Below are 24,935 nucleotides of genomic sequence, written 5' to 3'. Positions count from 1 at the left end.
TATCTCAGGATAGATCCTACATCACTCCACAGACCAGTGGATCTTACCTGGCTTTTGGCCTCCTGTCAGTCATTACACCTTTAAAATAAATTTCACTGAGTACCATGCTAAATTTCAAAACTACTGCTCTAAGCAGGCTGTTCAATGCTAGCTCTGTTTTTCATTCCACTAGATTAACTCTTCAACACACCAGGGACATTGAGACACAAAACTGAGTTAATTCTACTGTTAAAACAGCAGCAAGACATCAGTCATGTCTGTGAAGTTTCATGCTATATATTTCATGGTGTCCCAAGTAACATTTGAATGCATTTGTCATGTTCACATTTTAGCTTAGCTAAAGTGAAACACTTAAGTAACCACAGTGAACTAATCAAACTTTCCTCCCCGCTCCTGTGAGATAAAGAAGAATCACTTTATCCCACCATATTAAGGAGGGCCCTCTCCTTGGCTGAAAGTTAATTCATTGCAAGCCTGAAGAGCCTACAAAAGGACTAGAAAGGGTTTTATACAGTAAAGAGGAAAAAAAAGTGAACTAAAATTAGACCAATTTATCCATTTGATAAAATTGATTTGGTATAGTCTTAGCTCACACATTGCCCACCTCTCAAGTTAAGGCACTGCTCAAGAAAATAACCTTGGAGATGCAAGTTCTACTCATCCCTGCTTCAATTTCTACTGTAAAAAAAAACTAAAATAATAATGTGAAGGTGAGCATTAAGTACAAAGAGACCAATTATAACAAGTCATAATGAAATTAACTATAATTGCACCATTTGAAGTGATCAGCCTGTTCTCATCTCCTGTTTTTAAAACTGTGGTCTGCTGGTTTCAGGGATCTTGGGAAAAAAAGTCCTTGAATAGAAACAAGCTTCACATCAGAGGTGACTCCATTATAAGAATACTTGCATCCACTAGGAAAATAGAATTAACTAAACCATCTATATGCAAGAAAGTTCAAGATTTGTCTAGTCTTACCTAGACAAATCCAACCACTGCTTAATTAAGACTTCAACTGGCAGAGGCAGTGGCTGCTAAACCACCCTGTAGGATTTGCAAAGTCGTGGTCCAGGGAAAGATCACAGCACCATTCACTGCAAGAAGCTATTGAGGCACAGGAGGGAAGAGTGGCATTCTCAGGAGTCCCACACTGTTCATGTTCCTGTTGTTTCTTGACAGTCTTTGGAAGAGGTCAGCAGAGCAAGCCTGAACACTGTGCTTGTACATCTATTTCTCTGTGGCTCTAATACTCTGTAAAAATAAGGGAGGAGAAACACCATCCCCTTTCCATCATCAGAACAACTGCAACACAGGGAGTGCCACTTCAGGCAGAAATAGAGAGCCTAGAGAAGATCTGGAAGCCTCTGTTACTCCAGGAGGGATGGACAGGACTGAATTTGTGCCACAGCACCCAGTCAAATCACACAAAGATTAATGACAGCTACATTTCTTCTCAGAGATTTTAACTGAACCTTATCTGCATTCAGTGAAAAGTTAAAGCAGGGCTTAAGATTTACATAAATCTCCCCTTCTCTGATTAAAACAGAGTCCTGTTTGCTCATGTAGAATGAGCTGAAACACACTCTGTTTGTGTGAGCACATGCAGCAGAGACCAAGGCTAACAGGAGCCCTGCAGAGTCCACTGCTGGCATGTGGAGCCTGGGCTGTGCAAACCCACCAGAGCTGAAACCCTGCCACAACCTGGCAGCAAAGCTGTTGGCTGTTCTGTGCTTTCAAACAACACACAAACACATGCTAAGTGTGACACAACCAGCTCCTCATATTCAAGTGGCTTGAAAATCTCTGAAGCTGCCAGCTTTTCCAGGTCCTTGCTGCTCAAGAACAAAGTGAAGATGAGCAACTGATCCTTGTTTTACTTTTTCATGTTGAAGTCTTGAGGGCTTGTTGCTTTGTTTTGGCTTTTTCCTGTTGTTTATAAAACTAATATATTCAAGATTAGGACTTCATGAAAGCCCTATTCTTTCCCACAAAGCACCTTAATTCTGTAAGCTTCAAGAGTGTGAATATTGAGAGCTGAAGTGATTAAGCTGAATTTGTTTATGCTTCTTCCTGTGGCTGCCACAGAAACTTGTATCATGCTAAACTTCATCCTGTTGTGTTTCTGTACACACACACCTATTGACAACTTACACTGGACTCAATTTATACACACAGGCCCTGGCCCAACAACAGTAAAACACCTAAAATTACATTTAGTGCCTAGAATACTAACAGGCTGCAGGGTTATTCATAGACTGAAACATTCTTTAGCATCTCCTATACAAAAACACCAAAATCTTCAGGACACTTAACTGTATAGAAGAGTCAACTGAAAATATAACTTAGCTTTTTCTTTTAATTAAAAGGTGTACCAATGATTAGTGCTTTGATCCAGAGAGGCAAAAATGGAAATTCCCAAATCTCAGCCTGTGTCAGTTTGTGAAAACAGAAGAGACTGGAGCAAAATGCCTTCTGCTAGAAAGTAGTGTAGTCAAAGTAAAGAGACAAAAAACAGCTGTAGCAGTTCAAAACTCATCTAGCTCAGCATCTTAGAGCTGACAGCAGCTATAACAAGATGCCAAGAGGAAAGTGCAAGATTAGGGTAAGCATATGTTGTTACTTTCCTAGTACAGTCTCCAGTACTCCAGCTATCTGTGACTCAGGCATCCTCAAAAAAGCTTAGGAAAGGAAACACCTACCTGGAAAAGGAGGATGTAAGCACAGCAGATCACACATTTACCATCCAACCCCTCACCTCATCCAAGCCACATTTATCACTAGCTCTGCTCCACACTCACTGAGCACCCAACGGCAGCAGCACCCAGGTGTACTCACACTGCCTCCCGCGCGGCGCCGTGCAGCAGCAGCAGCTCCACGATGGCCTGGTGGCCGTTCCTGGTCATACACCTCATCCAAGCCACATTTATCACTAGCTCTGCTCCACACTCACTGAGCACCCAACGGCAGCAGCACCCCAGGTTTACTCACACTGCCTCCCGCGCGGCGCTGTGCAGCAGCAGCAGCTCCACGATGGCCTGGTGGCCGTTCCTGGCGGCGTCGTGCAGCGGGGAGTCGTTCTGGTAGCCCGTGGTGTTCACCAGCGCCCGGTGCTGCAGCAGCAGCTCCACCACCTCCCTGTGCCCGTGGTTGCACGCCTCGTGCTGGGGGGGAGAAGCCACAGGGGGAGACTGGGGTGAGGCACAGCTGGCAGGAGGGCTGCTCTGGCAGCAGCTCGCTCGCCTTTGAGCTGGGGAAGAGGATGCAAGGACACTGCTCCTGACAGGAATCAACCTGGGCACACAGCACTGACAAAAAACCCTGGGAAGAACTGAACAAAGGCCAACTGTGTGCAAATTAGACCACAGGGAACAGAACCCTCCAGATTACAGGTTAGCAGGATGTGTTGGGTTGATGTGCCCAGCAATGTGTATTCTGTCACTATCTGTTGAGCCAGGTGGGGCAGTGACCCTGATCTCCTGGCACATATTATCTGCTAATGGGCCATCTTTAAACCAGCTGGGGCAATCATCTTTATCTTTCCCACAGCCCATCCTCCCTCCAGGAAGATTTCATCTGCTGCTGGCCCATTCAGTCCCACTGTGTGACTGATAAAATTCCATCATCCCACTGGGAGATGCTCCAGCCAGGGGAGCAGCCAAGCCTTTCCTACCTAGATAAAAACTGAGATTTTGGACACCAAGGTACCTTCTTTCCACTGGATTCCAGAGGAAAGCCAGACCTTTCCACATCATCCCTGGAGCTTCAGAGGAAAACTGCACCTTCTCCAGGAGCAGTGCTCCAGCTGAACCACATCTGCCACTGCAGGAGGATGCAGCCACCATTGAATGGGACTGTGCCAACACCCTGACTGACTGACGGGTGTCAGCTTGGATTCTGACTCTGTCAGTGTTTTGGGATTCTTCTTTGTAATGCTGTATTTCTATTTTAATTTTCCTAGTAAAGGACTGTTATTGCTAATTTCCATATCTTTGCCTCAGAGCCCCTTAATTTCAAAATTATAATAATAATTTGGGGGGAGGGGGTTTATATTCTCCATTTCAAAGAGAAGCTCCTGCCGTTATTGGCTGACACCTGTCCTTCAAACCAAGACATAGGAGTATTCTGCAAGAGAGGAAGAAGTCATGGTTGAAAAGAACCTTTTGTTTATTTTCTGTAATTCAATCAAGCAATTTTTTCACTCCACTACTTGATATATTTCCAAACCACTGAGGACATTAGGAACCCATTAAATACAAACATTGTTTGGAATTGATCATTTTCAAGTTATCCTAGCTATATTTTCTGCATTTGCGGAGTCACAGGCTGATGGATTTTGTGGCCTGCCCTACACCCCAGCCAAGGAGAATGCCACCTGGGCAGGTCAGTGGTTGCTGATGAATTCTTTTAACCTTGTTTATCATCACTTCTTCTGTCACTTAAATGTGTGTGAAGGGAACTAAAATATTGGAAAGGAATGGAGGGATGAAGAGAAATCAGATTAGAAAGCAGAAAGAAGCCTTCAACACTCACCAGTGGTGTCCAGCCAGCATTATCTTTGACATTGGGATCTGCCCCGTTTTTCAGCAGCTCCTCCACAGCTGCTAAGTCACCCTACACAGGGAAAAACCAGATTTATGAAAAAGTGATGAAGAAATATACAGATACAACACAAATCTGAGAGTTCCCCAATTATAAATTTAGCTGCAATAAAAATTTAATGATATAAGCCTTCCATGTAGATATTGTCAGAATAACAAAAGCTCAACTGATCTGGAGACCACAGTTAATCATTGCTATTCATTTAAAACCACCCACACACACATTTTACACAAATACATATTCCTAGATAAAAACTATGCATGTAACAGAGTTAATTCAAAATAAATGGAAAAATTTGTGCTAATTGCAATTTGTCCACTACACTCAAATTGAAAGGATTGAAGTCAGCAATTTTTACTGAGGATTTCCTCGTGCTTCAGACTGGATTTTTTTCAAGCTAATCTAAATAACTGCCTGAAAACATAGGTGAAATAAATTAATAAACCAAACATGCTTCTAGAAATTGGTTTTCCATGAAAGGGAAAGAGTTTTATTTAACACTGCAATTACTACTTTATGTTGAATCTCACTGACACTTTCTGACAGTTATCTACCAAAGTAGTTTTAATTTGCTTTTTGGAAACATGCTATATTCAGCTTTTACTGTAAGCAAGGAGGTGTGGAAAGGGTGGAAACTGATGCAGAAGCTATGGAAAAGAGGCTGAATAGAGATGAGGCAAAGGAAGCAAAAGGGCAGAATTTGTGAATCAGAGGTTTTGATACCCTGAAAAGCAAAGTTGGTAATAAGATTGGAGCATATCCAGATGCAGCTATAAATAGGAAAGGAGAAGGTGCCTGTGGAAGCTGAGACAAGGAGATCTCTGCAGTGCAGGACTCAATTATTATTATTATTTTAGGCAAAATAAAGGGTTTCAAGGCAGCTGCTGACACTTTGCACCAGGGTACTGAGAAACTGGGATGTAGCTCTTGCCAAGGCCAAATATACAATACAAAAAAAGATCTGAAGGAGAGAAAATTTAATCCATGATATATATCAAGTTCAATGCCTTTAAGTAGAGGAAAAATCAAGGAATTTCTAGGTGCTACTCACAGCATGCCTTAGAAAAGGTGTGAGAATATTATATTAAGCTTTAAATGCTATAAAAACAAACTTAATCCCATTTTGTTACCACAAAACTCTTTGAAAAGACAAAATAGCTTTAATCTTCACTCTCTAAGTTAGAAAAAAATATTAAGACAGACTGCTCTGCAAATATAAATCCAGCAAGCAACAACTGTAAACTCAAAATTCACCAAAATAATGCTGAGACTTAGTGGCTTTTACAACCATCAAGCAAATTCACACATCAGAGAGAAATTCCATGCATTATATTCACAACCTGGATGTCCCAGCAAAATGTTACTTTTCAAAGCAATTAAAGGATTCTAGCAGCAGCATATTCTCTATGGTGGCAAGGTAACAGACATACATCAAACCTGGGAGGTTTTTCAGAGGCAGCCAAGACAGCGCTCAGCATTAAGATCCTTCCCGACAGAGAGAACACAATTATCCATAATGAGCGAGAGCTGAGCTTATCATTTAAAGTTCAGTTTGCAAACATGCACTGCAAAGGGTTTGACATTTCAGGAGCACTGCTTTAAAGCAGGAAGCACAGCTAATAATTTGTGTGGGCATCAGATACTATCACAGCTTTTCAGATCAGTTCTGTGAGCATTGATTTGTGAAACGTCGCTGTGGCTCCATCAAAGGAAACGCTGCTGCTGTGGACACCAGGATTGACAACATCCCCTGACTCAAATCCAGGCCCACGTCAAAATTAGAAAATTGGTGTTTTGCTGCTAACAGAAGATAAATATTGTCATCATGTCATCAGTAAATGGAACCTGCTCCCTACAACCAGCACGGAGCACTGGGAGTGACAGCAAGGAGGGAAAGCTGTCATGAGCTGAGCAGCGACTGGATGGGTGCTGCCAATCAGGATTACAAGAGAGATGTTAACAAAGCAGAGCCAGGAGAATGGGCCTTTGTGTCCTCAGAGGCTCTTCAGTCAGTCACCAGAACGAGAAGATATAGCTAAAAAAAAAGCAGAAGACTAAATTTCAAGTGGCAGATCATTAACAGACATGCTGTTATCACGTCCCTCCTGCAAGCAGGACACAATCACAGAATCATTTTGGTTGGAAAAGACCTGTAAGATCATCAAATCCAACCACAGATGCCTCAGACATTTGCCTGGATCTTCCAGAGGCTGATAACAGATTTAGACGACAAGTCAGACCAAATTACTCTGATCCAAGAGTAAAAAAATAAAAGTGGTTTGGTTATATTTTACATTGGCCACATCTGTCAAAGTTGATGGAACTACTAACATTTATAAGCTAATAAATGCTTTGCTAAACTAAACAAAAAGTAAGGACCATGTAGGTGCAAATCCCAGGCACATATATGTCAATTCCATGTCTTCTCTCCACAAGACAGTGGAAGAAACTACACCTTTTAGTACGGATTAACTAATTCCAACATGCTTTGACTAATGCTGAAATTAATTCTGTACATTTAGTTCCTTGAGTATATTTGATGCAGCAGGAAAATCAGCAGCATCCACTAAGAAGCCATAACCAGGGGACACAAGGACAGAGCAGTCTGCAGCAACAGAGGGAACAGAGTTAAGTGGAGACACTTCTTGTTCAGAAAGGGAGAACAAGGCAAACATCGGGTAGAAAAATGCTCCTACCATTAAGAATTCACAGGCAAGTGTTTATTTGGAAATCTAATTATCAATGAAGGATTACATCCAGCTCTTGAAGAGGCAGGAGCTACTGCAGAATGCAGAATTATCCATTTGGAACAAACAAAGCTCAGGACATTTCATGCTCATAACAAAGCTCAGCTGTAGTGACAAGGCAGTAAAGCCACGGGTTTGCTGTTCCTCGGCTTTCCCTGAAGCTGGGGAAGGCAGAGAAGCAGGAAAGGCACTGGGGCCATCTGTTGGCAGAGCTGGAGCCGGCGGTGGATGAGACAGAGAAAAGCATTTACACAGCTTTAGCACCTCCTCCTCCCAAGGAGAATTTAGTTCCTGCAGCCACGGTTGGCACAAGCCCAGAAAACCATCTCTACTTGGCTTACACAAGGTTGTTGGCGGGTTTTTTTTCTTTTCCCTCAAGTCCTGACTTTAAAATATATGTAGTTAAGAACTGCAAATGTCCTTTCAGTCCTATTTTCCAGGATTTTTTTGTTTCCATTTTGCCCTTTACAAGTTCCATTAATCTAGGTATTTTCACCAAAAAGTCAAATTACTAAATAAAAACGTATTCTGCCAGAAAACACATTCTACTAGTTAATGAGAGAGATCAAATTAATTAGGATAGTACATGAAGATGAAGCTAAAAACCTATACTCCCTTCCACCAAATATTTCTTCTTTTATTTACAAATTTAATCAAGCAATCTTTAGGTCAAACAAATGAACCAAAAACACTCTTTCAAACACAATGCCATGTGCTTATTTAAGCTGTGGGGGACTAGATTTTTTCTACAACTCATAAATGGTCAAGGAGGACAAATATGAATTAAAGAGCTTATAGGAATTGGGAACTCCTTCCAGGATCCTGCAAGTTTCTCACCTCAAAAATCCTCCTAATGAATTCCCTACACAGCAGACCATTCCCTAATAAAAATACAAAAAACTATGCTTGACCTTTAATAAAGGGAAAGTATGCAAGAAGTTACCCAGCCTCAGAAACAAGACCAGTAAGAACCAAGCATTATCGAAAAATAAATGGTAATTTGTTTCCAGCTTTCCAAATCAGCACTTGGGAAGATGGATTGCTTTGACTCATGGCCAGTTTCCATATTCTCAAGTCGTGCATTTGAAATCATTGCATTATTTCACATTTGCCTTGACCTCCCTTTCTCCAGGAGGGGAAATGTTCTTCTGGGACCCACCTCTCAACCATGACACACACAGATCCAGTACCAAAAGCAAGGAAGTGCACAGCTAACTAGGTCAGGCACCTGAAAACAAGACTCAAAAGCCATCCTGATGTCTGCCACATTTATTTTCATTTATTAGTTTAACTCAGCACTAAGTTTATCCACACTAGAACCTTTCCTGAGAACCATTTTGATTTCAGTGAAATAATAACTAGTAGTAGTAAATGGGGACAATCCCTTAGAATCATTAGAAACAGCACAACACTCTTACTTTTCATGCCTGCTACTGTTGTTTATGATCTCTTTTAAATAAAAGGGAGAATTCAGTTAGCTTTAATTAACTTCTGGGTATTAGACTCTAACAGCTAATGAAAATAATACAGATTTGTTTTTATAATTTATGAAGTCCCAGAGAATTAGACTTTATTTTACTGTATGGGGGGGTAGCAGCTACAAGTCTGTTTCCCTTTACTGGCTGTGAAAACAAAAATTGCCCATAAAACGAAACTGGAAGAGAAATGCTTCTGTCAGGGAAAAAAAAAAAAAAAAAAAAAAAATCAGAACTGATTTGAAGGAAAAAAACCAAACCAAACAACCAAACCCAAACCAACAAATCTAAACCCCACACTGAGAATATACCAAGAGGATAAAGCCTGGTATTTTCCAGGACCAATTTGACAAAATACTTTCAACAGTTCATTAAGGGTTCCTGCAAGTTAAAAGATCATAACCAAGGGATCACTTTCCTTGTGTTATTTTAGTTCCTTTTCAAAGCAAACTTTGGGATCACCCTGAAGCCCTACACAAGCATTTGCTAATGAGCACCTCAATGAATATGGAGCTGCTGGATAAAAACCACAGCAGAACTAATGAGGAACAGAAGCCATTTCCCACTTTAGCTCAATAATTACAAACATCAAAAGACAACACCAAGAGAAACTCACACGCAGGACTGAAAAAGCCCATCCCACTGCCCACACTCCAGCTGGAAGTCAGCTTTTTTTGGCTGTACCAACACTAGTAAGGAGTGCCAGCAACACCACTGAACTTCATGAATCAAAACACGTTTATCCTTTTTGTCTACAGCATGAATTGCTTAATTTTTCCTCATTTATATTCCAAGTGCTTTGCAATGAAAAATCACCTTATTGGCACATTACCAATATGCCAATACTCCAAGTCTCAATAAGATTCAGGGATGCTGTTTTCTTAGATGAAATACCTGCATTCCACAGAAGCATCAGGCATATTGCTAGAAACGATACCTGTGTGAAAACTTGTCAAGGCAGATCCATTTTTTTCAGAACCAGTCACTCATGACTGTATTCATTACAAATTCCCAGAAAATCACAGAAGGGTAATTTGTAAACAGTGTTTTAATAAAGAGGAATATGCAGGACTTATGACAAGAGGTAAGAAGAGATCTCTCCTTCAAAGCTCTTGAGTCCTGTGAGGACGACGTTTCATTTTCTCCCCCCATATTCCACATTAATGACATCAAATACAAGATTTGAACTCAGCTCAACTGACACTTCCATTTAAAAAGGTCTTGTGCAGCAGGAGTGGCTTATTAGAATGCCTTTGAAAGAGGACACAGTTATTTATCAAGAACTGTCTGGTGAGACAGAGGCTGAAGTGCTGTGTAAGTGTCAGGTGCTTAAAGAGGAATCAATTCTTCCAGTAGATGCAGTTTATTAACCACACAACATTTGTACTTTATGATTTAGCACAAAGTACATTTAAATTGCCAGACTACAAACTCTTTGAAAGGACCTCTCCTGTCAGAAGGGAGCTGCCATGAGTGCATCTGATGAGTGGCACGTGTTTTACCCAGCCTTTACAAAGTAAGGGGCAAGGACAGCCCCTGCAAAGAGCAAAAACTGGTTAATATATTAACAGCATAATGAATGATGGCTGTCATTACAAGAATAATACTGATCTTACATGAAACTGAGAACAGCCCAACTCTGTCCCTTCTCTCCAGAGCACAGGGCTCAACATGGCAATCAGAGGGTGCAGAACCTCATTCCCCCTGAGCTAACACTTGCACCAGGTGGTGGATCTCAACACTTAGATAATAGTTACCTAATGTTTCACAGAGTTACCTTCATGTACATAACTCAGATCTTGTCCTGGCTGAGTTACCAGCTCAGACTAAACAGATCAAGGTCACTCTGTGAGATCTGAAATACTTCCTAAACTCCTTATGACAAATCACAGGCAGCTTTCTGGCACACAAGGCCAAAACATTTAAATGATTAGCACTTCCTAGAACTCACAGGTGTAACTGACACTGTACTGCTTTGAGTTTCCAAGTACAATCATCTTTGATCATTCAAACGGTCATTTCTTTATGAAATCAGAGAATCAGGTTGGAAACTTCCCAATAAACCTAGAAGAAAGAGATCACAAAATGAGATTTCCCTCCCCAAAATAGGATGTTCTGAGGCAACTGGTTTCCAGAATATTTTTGAAACAACATTGTCTTTTTAAACCTCTGCTTAAAGCTGAACTAGAAGATGATGGTCCTACCTTGATGGAAGCAATATGCAGCAAAGTCTCTCCCTTGAAATTTCTTCTGGCAATTGGGTTGACCCCAGGGGATTTCAACACAGAAGGACTGAGTGGTGTTGCTACTTGACTGCAGGTTTTAGAAGTGGATGGGGTAGAGGGAGATTCTGAAAGTGAAGGACTGTTTATTGCTTGAAGGGCTGCAGATCTCCTTGTCTTCATTCCAGTGTCAGTGAGTTTGGATGCAGAGGAAGGAATCTGAACTGGTGTCTGCTCAATGGCTGGGGAGATGGGGGAGCTCTGCAGTGACTCTTCTAGGCCACTGGCCTGCCTGCCTGACTTCCCAGGAATGCTCCCCTCACTTCTCCTTGCTCTTTTGGACTGAGGAGTATCCTGAAGTCTGGACTGCTCCCTTCCACGTTTCAGGGGTGTAACTTCATTTGCTATTGACAGCAATGTCTCTGCAGCACAATTTTCTTCCTTGCAATCTCGTGCAGAGCACACAACCTCACTGTTATCTTTCTTCTCTGGGGATTCTACCTGTGGTGGAACTTCCACATTTTCTGTATTACTGCAGGAGTCAGCTTCCTTTACAGACTCCTGCTGAGATGTTTCCTCAGGGCTCCCTGGTTCCTGAGTGCACAGCACTACTGGTTGACTGCAGATGGTCACACACTTTCCCTTGGGTGTCTTCTCCTCAGCTCTTTTCTGCTCAGGTTTCTCTAGGCTCCACTTCTTGTTAACATCTGCTAGATGTTTCTTCTTCATCCTCTTAATCTGCTTCTGGGTTGGTTTTTTTGCTGGTTTGGAGGGCTTTTCATGAGGAGGGGAAGGAAAGAACTCATAAACTGATGTGTCCTTATCCTGGCCAAGGTCATTGCTTTTAGTCTTGGCATGACTCCTGTTCACCACACACCGAATCTTCCTGCTTCTTGGGCTGAACCACATTTTTATCTGCTCCTTCTTGCTCTTTTTTCCCATGTCTGAGTCAGTCGGTGTGCATGTAACTTCTGCTGAATCTAAGTGCATGAAGGAAAGAGCAAAAATGATTATGGAGTACTCTTCAGAACCTCACAAAGCAAAAAAAAAAATCATAACAACAACTGCAAGAATTGATGAAGTGTTACTAAATACAATCTATGAGTGCCTTCATTCCTTCTGAGAAGACACACACAGGGACTTCAAAAGCCCTGGCAAGGTCACCCTTTTGGGAAGGCACACACAGTGACTTTAAAAGCCCTGGCAAGGCCACATGCCACTCTGGAGCTCAGAGATCCCACTGCAGCTACAGCTGTACATCAGGCAAGAAATGTCCATCCTGGCAGAGAAATTTTCAGCAGTCTGGGCTCACAACACAGCACATGCACAGAAGAGTTCTGACAGGTCAGAAAAGGACAGAAGTTGGTTTTCTCACTGAGCTTTCCTTGGAAATAGGTTTACCAAAGAGGCATGTGCATACACAAAAGAGCACAGAAACAATTTTCTAAAGAGATATTTACAGTTCACCCAAGGATGAAAAGGAAAAAATAGCTGTTTGCAAGTAAAACCAACATCCTTATAAAAACATCAAACATTCCTGAGAAATTTTGACTGATTCCACAGATACAGCAAATGAACCAGATGAATATATAGAAAATCTGTAAGCAATTGTGTCCTGTCATTTGATCCTTTACCCTTGGGTAGTAAATAATTCCAAGGAAGCTAAGCATTTTGATGATCTCAAACATTTCTTTAAAAATATGCAGTGGAGCAATTTTATAAATCATATTTGTACAGCACATTCCAAATCAATGACCAGGATGACAGAGGAATATCCTGTACTCCCAGCACATGAAATAACAGCTGAGAACAAGGACTGTTTATGAGGACATAAATACTGCCCTCATTGGCTTAAGAATAAATTAAGAGTATAAAGTAACCTCAAATTAGACACTAGTTTGACAGGCTTTTTGACACAAAAGAACTACAGCACATTTTTTTACCAATTCCTTCATTCTGAACTGGTACTATTTTTAGATTATTTGAACAAGTCCTCCAAAGTAAATGCACAACTCATTCTTCCTTTTGCGTCAAACATCAGGGACTACCACTCACAAAAGTCTTGGTAATTTATAGCAATCAAACACAAAACTAACATGAATTCTATTTTGTTTTTAAGCAGCACTGAGCTCAGGACTAGAAGGGAGGGGAGGGTTTTAAGCATTTTTAAATAAACTGTACTAAGTCTCAATTATTAAAAGTGACAGACACTCACTGCAACAATCTATCACTTTCACTTCAGTGCATTAAATTTCTATGGCTAATTTATTATCTCCATACATTCTCTTTTATTTCTGGTGTTAGTAACTACAGCCAGTTTTTCACAGCAGGCTGGGATAAACTCATAGCAGCAAAACACACTGGTTCCAATCTCTTAATCACAAAAGAGTGCATTTGAAACTCCACTTAAAAGAGAGCTGTGTAGCTAGTAATTCAACCCTAAAACAGACATTCACAGTTGTATTTTAAAGCAATATTGCAAAGTTAAGTGTTTCCTTAATCTTGATTTCAATTACACTACTTATCCCTCGAATTAAATCCTGTTACATTTTAGACTTAGCTGGAGGAATATGTAAGCCATCAGACCAAAAGTGTCATTAAGAATACAGCTTGAGGCTAGTTAATCAATCATTTAGGCATCTAAAGATAATCATCACGTATGGATCTGCAGCTATTTGGTTCTCCTCTAAGGCTGGGCTTGGTGCAAACAAGAAAAAGAGCACTGAAATTGAGACTGAAATCTCAGAACTAGCTAGCCTTGAGATCACATCTAATCTCATTCTGACAATAACATCCAAAAAAAGGAAGAGCTTGATTGCAAAGAGATGCAAAATATGAAACACAGGTTAGTATTTACTCATCTTGCCTTCAGTGTTTACACAAACTAGCAGATCTTCTTGTAAAATATTTACCTTGCTAAAACCATCAGTCATCCCCGAGTAAAGAGAAAGAATAAAATCAGCTTGCAGAAGTAATTTGTGCAACAATTTTACAACGGCTAGAATTCTTTTTGATGTGCATAGCACAGCAAGACTTTAAAGTCCAAGTGACAAATTCAATCAAAGGCACTGTCCTTCAGAAGTATGATCTAAAGCAGCAGAACACAATGAAGCATTTACACTGGATGTACCACCTCTGGCAGCAGCAAAGCCTGTGAAAAATCCACCACGAGGGTTCTTGAACTGATCTGCTCATTACTGGTTGCTCAGCAGGGCCTTACTGGTCAGGTTATTAACAACCTGCTGAAAATATAACATGCCAAATAAATACCTTGCCAGGAGTGTTTTTCCTCACCTGCCATGACCTGAGGTGTAAATAGAGTATGTTGAATGCTCTAGAACAGGGACATGATTAAAAGATGCCCATATCCTAACAGAGACCCTCACACCCAGGGGAGGAAACTGCATTTTCTGTTTTTTCTGCTAACCCTTCCTCCATTTCCAAAGTGTACAAGGTAGGGAGCCAAAGTAACTTGGACAAATGGCCTCTCTACCTTCCCTGAATATCAAATCTTTTGATGGACCCAGGGCTGTGAGAGAGAAAGAAAGAAAGAAAGAAAGAAAGAGGAGTTTCAGCACCAAGAAGCTGAAAGGAAGTACTTATATGTTAATCTATAAAAAGAGGGTATTATCTGGTGGCTAAGTTCATGCAGTTAAAGTACTTTCAGAGAAACTTGTTCACAATAAAATCAATCCCAATGAATTCTCTGCTGTCTCTGAGTTTGAAGCCAGAGCTTGGATCTCAACAGGATTGGAAAAAATTACCATTATGATTTTGATTTAATTATCTTTTTGATACGTAAGTGTCCTCCCAAAAATTTTCAGAGAGGCATTTAGACAAGGTAAATCAGTAGAGCATGCCTTACTAATCCCAGATTTTAAGCACCTGCAATAGCATAAAGAGCATCCACAATAACAGTATTAGAATCTGCCAAAAATAAATACAGTAAATTTAGTCTCCACTACCTATTAAATGTAACATTCAGATGCACAATGTGGTAACTGAATTATTTCTAAATTAGAATTATTTGCTCATAATAAGCCCAAGTTTCTCAATGCTGACATTTTTAATAGAGTTGGATTTCTTAAGTGTTAAAAGGGTTGAGAGTACACAAAAATATCAGGTAATATTAAGTGCCTTGCAACTAGAGCTCCATCTCCAAGTTCTGCTGTAGTGTAATAGCAGGCTAGTACAGAGGGGAAAAAAAAGGAGCAATTAGAAAATGTGGTTTAGCTATCATTAATCTGCATCAAAGGAATATAATGATGCACATTGTGTGCCTTTCAAATTATTCTCTATTACGGGTTTCAGAACAGAAGTTGAGAAATCTCTTTGACAAACTAGTCCCTTATTAAAAATCAAAGGGAAGAGCTTTGGTACCATCTGTGCAACATTAGTGCCTTCACTGAAGAATGATTATTTTGCAAGTTAAGTATTCAACACCAAGGGGGAAAGGGAGAAATTCCATCTATTCAAAACCTCATCTTTAGTGTCACAGCATCCATGAAATGGGATGTCATCTGTTACAACAGGAGTTCCACACCCAGTAAATGTGAAACAAAGTAAATGTGAAATAAAGGCTGATTGAATGTTGATCTGTCCAATATCAGAACCAGCTCAGGAAGCTTTGACCAACACTTGCAAGGTGTAGCTCTGCATGAGAAGAGAGGAGGAAGGCTTTCTGTTTGATGTATAAGAGTGAAGCAGATTGCTACAAAGAATAGGCAAAATCAACTATAAATGGTTGGTGATGGCTCTGAACATTTACAACAATCTCTTCTTTTTAAAGAATGTTGCACAGAAAAGTCTAAGCATTTAGAACTTCTCTTTCAAAATCATCACTGTAAATCAACAAACCTAGTGTTTCATGTACACTATGCCCGTGATTCAAGAAGTCCTCAGGAATGACCCACCCGTGCAGCCCATCATCCCACCTGTGTCAGTTCCCAAGATGTTTTGGGCACTGCAACATTAGAGCTGGAGAGTCTGAGTGCAGACATCCTGTCTGTGGTGCCTGCAGCACGGATTCTAGCCTCCCTTTACCCTTAGGAAGGCACAGCCAAAAGGTCAGGCACCTCTCCTCACCTTGCCATGGACTAAGCATATAAGCCTCTAACAAGTGAATTCATTTGGAGGCTCAGCATCTCCTACCTACAGCTTGAATTTTCCACCTATAATTTGGGTTTTCCAGCCAGTTTCAGGTTTGTTGTTTGCCAATTCATCTCCAGTCACCCCAGGAGTGTAATTTGCTGTGTTTCCCTCTAATTTAAAAGGCAAGTATTAGCTGGTTTGTGCAGTCTTTCCTGAATTATTTGCTGCTGCTTCTTACAATGCACATGCTGTTTGGCAGAAGTTATTTTTATCCCAATGGAATACAAAGTGAGATCCCTCTCATGTCTGCTGTGGAACCTCAGGGTACAGGGATATTTGTATTTGAAATATTCAGTGTGAGCTTAACCCTATCCTTTTCAGTCACAGCAGTTCTGTGAGGTTTTTAAAAAGAAAAACACACAACTTACTGCATGCACCAGCTCTGTCAGAGACTAAAAATATTACTAGTAGGATGCACTTAGAAATTTCAGAATCAACAAAGATTTCCAACAAGATTTAAGAGAAGCCACAACTGTCTCAAAACATGGCACACACAGCAAATGTGCAAAAGGGACATAAAACAAATATATGAAAATATTCTTTTTTTTCAACTGCATCTCTTCCTTTCCTGCACTGAAAGATTGATTTTTCAGTCTATTTCCTTTACTGGAACATAAAGCACAATTTCTGACCTTCTAACACAAAAGAGAAGAAAATATTGTTGACAGAAGTGCAGTGCTGTAAGAACATGAAAGCAAGTCCTCAACATGAGAAGAGAGCCCGTGATTTTCCAAACTCAAACATATTTCACTTTGGATACATAAAGTTCAAGGCAGAACTTAATATATACAGACATCTTCGGGAGGTGAGGGATTTGCCAGAGATGAGGGAGAAAACATCCTGATGAATTTGATCTCAAAATCTCTAAACCTACAACATCCTGTGATTTTCAACCATATTTTTTCAACACAGAGCTGGTTGTTCTTAGAGGTGTGCTCATTTACTTATGAATTCAAGCCAATCCTGACAGTGAACTATTACCAGCTCAGGAGGATTTTCTCCTAACCTCAGTATCACACATCCAAAAGGCCACTGTGCTAATCCTTAGCACACTGCAAAGACTACAACTGACAGAAAGGCATCTCCCAAATAATTTCATATAAAATACTCCTGCAAACTTTAGTTTTGTGTCTGCTTTTAAGTCAAAACAAGGGATGGTGAAAAGAACCTAATTTAGTTCTGTGGCCTAGCCACACCATGTAGACTTGATTTTAGAAGAGCTATGGGATTACATGTACTATTCAAATTTTAGTACAGTTAAACATCAGACCAATTTTTAAGAGTTAATCCATCTCTAAGAGTTCTCCAAGACACCTAATAATGCTACCATGTTGTATTTTAAATGCTTTATTTATAGCATCACAAATAGTTCTTCTCAGAATTATTCTCTTCCAAGTGTGCTTTTAAAAGCCTTCATCACTTAAAATGTTTCCCTGAAATCCTAATTAAACCATCATCTGTTTTCTATGCCCCAGAAATTTAATCACCATAGGATTTTACACCTATATAAAATGTATTCTTTTACACCTGGACACGGGCTTCCAGCCTCATCACTTAAAATCCATTTTGGTGTCAATAAAGAGCTATTCCATAAATGAATGAAGGTGCTGATAGGATTAGACAGATAGAAAAAGAATCTTTAACTTAGACAAACATATTTGGAAGCAACAATGAAGGAAGAATTACCTATTCTGTATCTGACAACTAAATTAATGTTTTCTAAAACTTGGTATTACATAAATGCCCCTCTCTGAGCTCACAGAAGAAACACACAATCACCTCCGCTTATTTCACTACAGTTTTTCCTACTCTGAAAAACAGCCCAAAATTTGATAGAGATGAATTCCCAGAGTACGTTCTCTGCAATCTTCCAGCACAGTCAGCAATGACAAAACTTCACTGCAGCAGACTAGCTGATTGTTAGGGACCAGAAAACAAATGAGCTAAGACTTGCTTCCTTCCCCTTTTTAGGCAAGGAACACAGATAATTTTTCCCATGTGCAAAATCCCTGAACTGAAAATTACAGGGACAGCAGGCACGATTCAGTGCACAGAAATCCAGAGGCAGAAGACATGCATTAATTCTTTAACAGGGGCCCCCAATACAATACAGAACATTATACACTGGGGCTCCCACAAGATACAACAACCTGTACCCCTGTTTTGTGCCACGTGACTCAGCAATCTCTCCCACTTTCATCTAATTTTGGAAGACGGATTCTAATGAATTATGGACTAACCCGCTCAGGCGGATTTCTTAGTAAAACAGATTCAAAGAACGAGCAATCCATACAGACAGCTCTCCTCAAATCAAATTTTCCAAACATGATTTGGAACAGCCTCTCGGAATTCTAAGCAGGGCTGCACTGAGAGATGAAGGGGGTGGCCTGGACTCTGCAGGGAGCAGGGGGAGTCTCACCGGAGGCGTCGGTGCCCAGGAGCTGCCGCAGCTTGCTGCAGAGCTGGATCATGGTATCCAGCTGCCGGTTGATCTGCGCGTCCTGCACCCAGGCTGGCATGTGGCACACGGGGCACTCGGTGCCAACACAGTCACCCACACAGCAGCTGAAAGGAAAAGGGAAAACACTTTACCCAGTGGAGGTTACCTGCTGCACCCACCATCAAGTGTTTCACAGCCCAGAGAGTCTCTGATTTCAGCATTGACAAAGCAATGTTGTAAAGCCCACACGAGTCAGTCACAAATGCAGGACAGGACATATTTATCATGGCAAGTGACAAGTTGTGTTGGGTTGATGTGGCCAGCAATGTGTATTCTGTCCCCATCTGTTGAGCCAGGTGGGGCAGTGACCCTGATCTCCTGGCACATATTATCTGCTCATGGGCCATCTTTAAACCAGCTGGGGCAATCATCTTTATCTTTCCCACAGCCCATCCTCCCTCCAGGAAGATTTCATCTGCTGCTGGCCCATTCAGTCCCACTGTGTGACTGATAAAATTCCATCATCCCACTGGGAGATGCTCCAGCCAGGGGAGCAGCCAAGCCTTTCCTACCCAGATAAAAACTGAGATGTTGGACACCAAGGTACCTTCTTTCCACTGGATTCCAGAGGAAAGCCAGACCTTTCCACATCATCCCTGCACCTTCAGAGGAAACTGCACCTTCTCCAGGAGCACTGCTCCAGCTGAACCACATCTGCCACTGCAGGAGGATGCAGCCACCATTGAATGGGACTGTGCCAACACCCTGACTGACTGACGGGTGTCAGCTTGGATTCTGACTCTGGCAGTGTTTTGGGATTGTTCTTTGTAATACTGTATTTCTATTTTAATTTTCCTAGTAAAGAACTGTTATTCCTATTCCCATATCTTTGCCTGAGAGCCCCTTAATTTCAAAATTATAATAATTTGGAGGACAGGGGTTTACATTCTCCATTTCAAAGAGAAGCTCCTGCCTTTATTGGCAGACACCTGTCCCCCAAACCAGGACACAAGCTGAACATAATTAAGCACCCCACTTCCAGAGCCCTGTCAGGACAGTCATGAAAAACACTGTGCCTCACAAGCTGACCCAAATTTTCAAAAGCTCCACTGCTGTTTGACTCCAGGTAACAATTAGGCTTAGCAATTAAAACTACACATTCTTTACATCTGCTATTCTGCAGCCTTCCATTTTTAAACAAGTGCCAGAAAGCCAACCCATAGCAAAGCATTATTTCTGCTTTCTCCTAGCTAATATTTGCTTGATGCTGTGAAGAAGTTTCACCTGTGTAAACATTTCTCTAGGTGCTCAGAGTATTTTATCACTGCTCTCTTTCACAGTGTTGATGCCAGATGATCATGGTGGGATAGGTGGTGTAACAGATTTGCTCATTAATACTACTCTCCCCAAATCAGCCTATAATCTTTTATTCTTTTGATTAGACCTTATGATTTGCCATCTGAACTGCAACATTCAAGGGCCATTGCTACATCTCATCTCCCATCCTGTTAAATAGAGGTTATAGTTCCACACAGCCAAGACTGAATCAATTTCAACAGTTTGAGTTACCTGACCACTACTCATGTAAAAATTGCTGCTAGGTGTGTTTTATGCTTTAAATAGGCAGAGACCTGGTAGCTGAGGCACTGCTGTGTTTGGGAGACTGAAGCACAGCTCTTGGCCCCAACATATCCTGGATCGAATTTGACAAATCACTTGGTGCAAAGGGAAGGGCCAACCAGGTCTGCTCCTCTCCCACCCCTGCAAATGGCACTGCAAAGGAAATGCAGAATGACTTTCACATCATAACATCTCTTAATTATGTGCAGCTGTTGGGGTTTTGTAGTCTACTGGTAATGACTGCAGGTGACCTGCAGCTATCCCAGCAAAACTGATCTTGATAAATATCCCTGTCCATAACAAAACCATGGTGAGGGAGAACTGGTTGTTTTATGTGCACAGGCCAGCTCATTAGTTTCAGATCTTTCACTCCCATATTTCAGAAGCCAGCTCCAGCCACTTGCCCCAGTCCTCCCCAGGTATGTTAATAAATGTCTGTCTTCAGCAGTGGACCAGAATCAGTTCACATCAGTTCACAATACTTAGACTTGACAGAAATTAATTTTAGCAGCCTCAAGTTAACAGAATGTAAACCTAACATCACTTAAATGTAACAAAACTAAAGTCAGAGTTGAGAGTGTTACTATAGAAGTTCCAGATACAACAGAACCAAACTCATTTTGACTCCACTGATACAAAAAAGGTACTGGAAAATTGTCATACAAGTTAGACATCAATGAACAATATGCAGGCAAACAACTGAGTTGTAACTGAAATAGCAGCAGCCTGGACTTACTGGAGATTATAAAGTTGTGGCAACCACGCTGTAATTCTGTGTAATTTAGTTTTGAGAATAACTGCAAATATTATTGAAAATACCTCATTTGCTTCTAAAGAAATTAAGCTGAATTTCCTTAGGCTTACTTAAAAAAATAGCCACTGCCCAAGACTCAGTTATCAAAGGACAGGTGAAATTACTGCTAAAAGTAAGGCACAACAGTAACTCAGATAATAGAAAATAAACTCCTTTTTCTGGGGCAATAAATAGCTTCTAATGAGTGCTTAAGACTTCTGTTAGCTATTCTTTCCAGCCTCATCAATACAAACTGCATTGCCCTCTTAACTTTTGGAAATCTCTTCTTTAAAAACCCCAATAAACTTCAAGAAGCAGTAGATGATTTAAATCTATCACCTAGAATATGCAAGAGTTATCCAAAATAAAACCACAAAGCATTAGATGCCCAACAGCTAAACAGTTACATTTATTAAACCACATGTTCATATTTATAAAAAAAACTTTCCAAGTTTCTGGGGTTATTTTACAAAATAATCTGCAGACAGGTTGTATAAATGAAATAAATAATTTAAAGAATTCCTTCAAACAGCAGAATCATAAAATGGTTCCAGTTGGGAGAGGGCTTAAAGCCCATCTGATCCCACCCCCTGCCATGGGCAGGAACCCCTTCCACTATCCCAGGTTTCTCCAAGCCCTGTCCAACCTGGCCTTGGACACTTCCAGGGATGGAGCAACCAAAGCTTCTCTGGGCAGCCTGTGCCAGGGCCTCCCCACCCTCACAGGGAAGAATTTCTTCCTAATATCCAATGTAAACCTGCTCTCTTTCAGTGTGAAGCCACTCCCCCTAGTCCTGTCCCTATGTGCACCTGTAAAATAATCTCTTCAAGAATCTTCTACAGCAATTAATGCCCCCAGTTGGGAAAGAACATGTGTCTGGAGAGAAATAAATCACCTGTGCATCTTTCAGTACATGCATACTGGAGGGAAGAGATGCTGAGGGCATCTGTCCCATGATCAGCTACTCCTTAAAAAGCCAGTAAATATTTTTTTTGTATTTTACCTTTCAGGCCTTCAACACTGTAAGCTCCTATTAGAAAAGTAGTGGATACACATCCTTGAAGGAGGGAGGGTTTCCTCAGATTTTATTGATATAGTGACTACGGATTAACAGGAAGCAAAGCTGAGTATCTGTGCTAGTTTACAAGCAGAGGTTAGACATTGTCCTTCTTCTTCACCCTAACAAAGGTGGGATTTTATCAGACTGCTCACACCTGTGCTGTGCACAGAAACGCTGTAAGATGCACAGCAGATCTTTTAACTCCCCGTGTTAAGAGCAGTGACACACAGGGCTGCCAAAAGGCTCCACCACCTCTCCTAAAGGCAGTTCTGGGGCACAAACATTTCAGTCTCTGCCATTACTGACAATGCAGTGGGCTGTCCTACAAGTGGCCACCACCTCAGAAGGGCCAGAAGTTGGCAGAATGTTTCTAACTTAAGTCAGATTTTTTAAGCACTCAGATTATTTGACCCACCTAAGCCTGCCTATGCCAACGTGTCTGGATGTAAAAACAGGAACAGAGGCAGGTCGGAAGGAGCAAAGGTTTGGTAGAAGGCCAAACCAACAACAAGCAGCACCCAACCCTCTGGGGCAGAGGGAAACCCCCTGGGAAACAGGAAACACCTTCCCAAGCTGCTCTTTTTTCTTTATGTGAGGAGAAAGGAGTGGAGGATGATGAGAACCCCGAGCTGTTCTGGAACTCTACCCCACTACAAGCGGACAATTCCCTCCATCACAGAGAGCTCCCCGGCCAGCATTCTGAAGCCTAAACCAGCACTCCAGCACGGGCCCACAGGGGAACAGCAGCTCCCGCTTTCCTCAGCCCCCCGGGAGGAGCAGAAGGCACCAGCGGTTCCCACATCCCCGTCCTTTGCCACAGCCCGGCGGGCCCCGCTACTTACAGGCAGAAGACGTGCTCGCACTGCCCCAGGGACACGGGCTCCCGCAGCACGCCGGCGCTGTGGGCAGAGCAAGGAGAAACTTTTAACACAGCAGCGGCCGTGGGGGGAAAGGGGTGGGGCGGGGGGAAGAAGGACATCCATTACCAGCGGGAGCAGCTCAGCGCTCTCTCCAGCCGCCCCAGCGCGGCGCGGGTGTGGGACCAGGGCTGCGCCATGGAGGGAGCGGCGGGGCAGAGGGGGCTGCTCGGGGCCGGCTGGTTGCCCGAGCGTCCGCGCAGCGCCTCCCTCATCGCTTCCCTCATCGGCGCCGAGCTCAGCCCGGCCTCCCCTCAGCGCTTCCCGCCGCCCGCTCCGAATCCCCCGCCCGCCGCCACTGCGCAGGCGCGGCGGCCGCGCGCGCGCCCCGCCCTCAGCGTTTCCCGCGCTCCGTGAGGGGGCCGGGCTGGGCGGAATTCCCGGTGTGGAGGTTCCACAAGGTTAGGGCGTGGCAGGGAAAATGGGTGTTTATGTCTTCGCGTAACACTCGATAGGTGGGAGTCTTCGGTAATTATAGGGAAAATCTGAGAGAGTGGCTTGACAGTCTTGAGGAAAAATGGGGCTTTTTGTCTCTTCAACGTCAAACTTCCGCAAGTTTGTTACAGGAGCCAGACAGTTTAAACTTCTGAATTTTAGGGTAATAGGAGAAATGGGCCTCACGCGTTTCTAAGCCTGTTGCAGAGCCCAGAGCGTCTGAACTTCCGAACTTTAAAGGTAAATGACGATACACGTTCGAGAAGCTTGAAGCCATTTCCTCTTGTCCCATCCCTGTTCCCTGGGAGCAGAGCCCGATCCCCCGGCTGTCCCCTCCCTCAGAGAGTTGTGAAGAGCCAGAAGGGCCCCCTGAGCCTCCTTTTCTCCAGGCTGAGCCCCTTTCCAGCTCCCTCAGCCTCTCCAGCCCCTTCCCCAGATCTGCTGCCCTTCTTTTGACCTGCTCCAGCCCCTTTTGTCCTGAAATGCCCAGAACTGGACACAGCACTTGAGGTGTGGCCTCACCAGTGCCCAGCATTGGGGAACAATCACTTCAACCACTTCCCTGGTCCTGTGGCAGGGCTTTCCAGCTTTCCCAGCCCCTTTCCCCATGGAGATTCAAGGGTTGTTGTGGCCAAAGTGCAGGACCCTCTTGCCCTTCTTGAGCCTTCATGCTGTTGGTCTCAGCCTGTCTAGATACCACAACAGCATCCAAATTGATCGCATACCCAAACCTGATGCACATCTTTCCAGTGCTGGTTTTTCTAAACATGTCTAAAACAGTGTAAATACTCCCTACACGCATGGGTGGGCACAGCATTGTGGTGCTGAGGGCACCCACTCCTCATATCTGGCACCCATCCCTCCTGTCTGGCACCCGGCCTGGGCACAGCCCCACTTTAAAGATTTCATTTTCTTCTCTCTCTTCCTCCCATCCCTCAGCTTTCTCTGGCAGAGATACCTCACATCTCACCGTTATTTCCAAGGTGGTTTTTCCCTCAGCCTGTGTGGTACCCCAGGCCACAGCCCAATCTCCCACTTTTGCAGGCTGATGTTTTTTTGGGAGGTACCTGCACAGAGGCGCAGCCCCCGCCATCCCTCTACAGCGTAATTACTGGAGCACATAAAGCAGTTATAGCAGGAATTTATCACTTTCAGGTAGAAATACTCCTGGCCAAGTAAAAGATAGAGCAGGAATGCCAGGGGCAATTTATAACGGGCTTACTGACATTTCACGTGGAGAAGCTCCGCCAGTGAATAAGCATCAAGCCATAAATCTCAGGGAAAACATGATTAAAGTGAGCAAGTTATTCTTTGAGGAAACTTCATCATAAAAGGACATGGTGGCCTGGAGCTGCAAAATTTGGTTTGTGACAGTGGTAGAAAACAGCCATCAGAGGGGTGTCCCAGCCTTACCTTACCTGGACAGAAGGAGTTCTACTTAAATGGGGGTTAAATCAGGGCTGAAAGGATTTCTTA

At 42.5% G+C, this 24,935-nt stretch overlaps 1 protein-coding gene across 1 annotated transcript in view; it reads right to left on the bottom strand.

The window, feature by feature from the left end:
- Window positions 1-23,321, bottom strand: part of BARD1 (BRCA1 associated RING domain 1) — a 40,020-nt gene extending 16,699 nt beyond the window's left edge. Inside the window, exons 1-6 of the mRNA XM_056496800.1 lie at window positions 23,094-23,321; window positions 22,950-23,006; window positions 18,614-18,759; window positions 11,026-12,023; window positions 4,531-4,611; window positions 2,989-3,161 (exon numbers count right to left, since the gene is read on the bottom strand). Coding sequence (XP_056352775.1) covers window positions 2,989-3,161; window positions 4,531-4,611; window positions 11,026-12,023; window positions 18,614-18,759; window positions 22,950-23,006; window positions 23,094-23,251 — 1,613 coding nt within the window. The 5' untranslated portion in view covers window positions 23,252-23,321. The remainder of the gene's footprint in view (window positions 1-2,988; window positions 3,162-4,530; window positions 4,612-11,025; window positions 12,024-18,613; window positions 18,760-22,949; window positions 23,007-23,093) is intronic.
- Window positions 23,322-24,935: the final 1,614 nt, after the last annotated feature.

The sequence above is a fragment of the Oenanthe melanoleuca genome, chromosome 7 (genome assembly GCF_029582105.1).
Source record: "Oenanthe melanoleuca isolate GR-GAL-2019-014 chromosome 7, OMel1.0, whole genome shotgun sequence".
Lineage (NCBI taxonomy): Eukaryota > Metazoa > Chordata > Aves > Passeriformes > Muscicapidae > Oenanthe > Oenanthe melanoleuca.
This window is presented reverse-complemented; position numbering and strand designations above follow the sequence as displayed.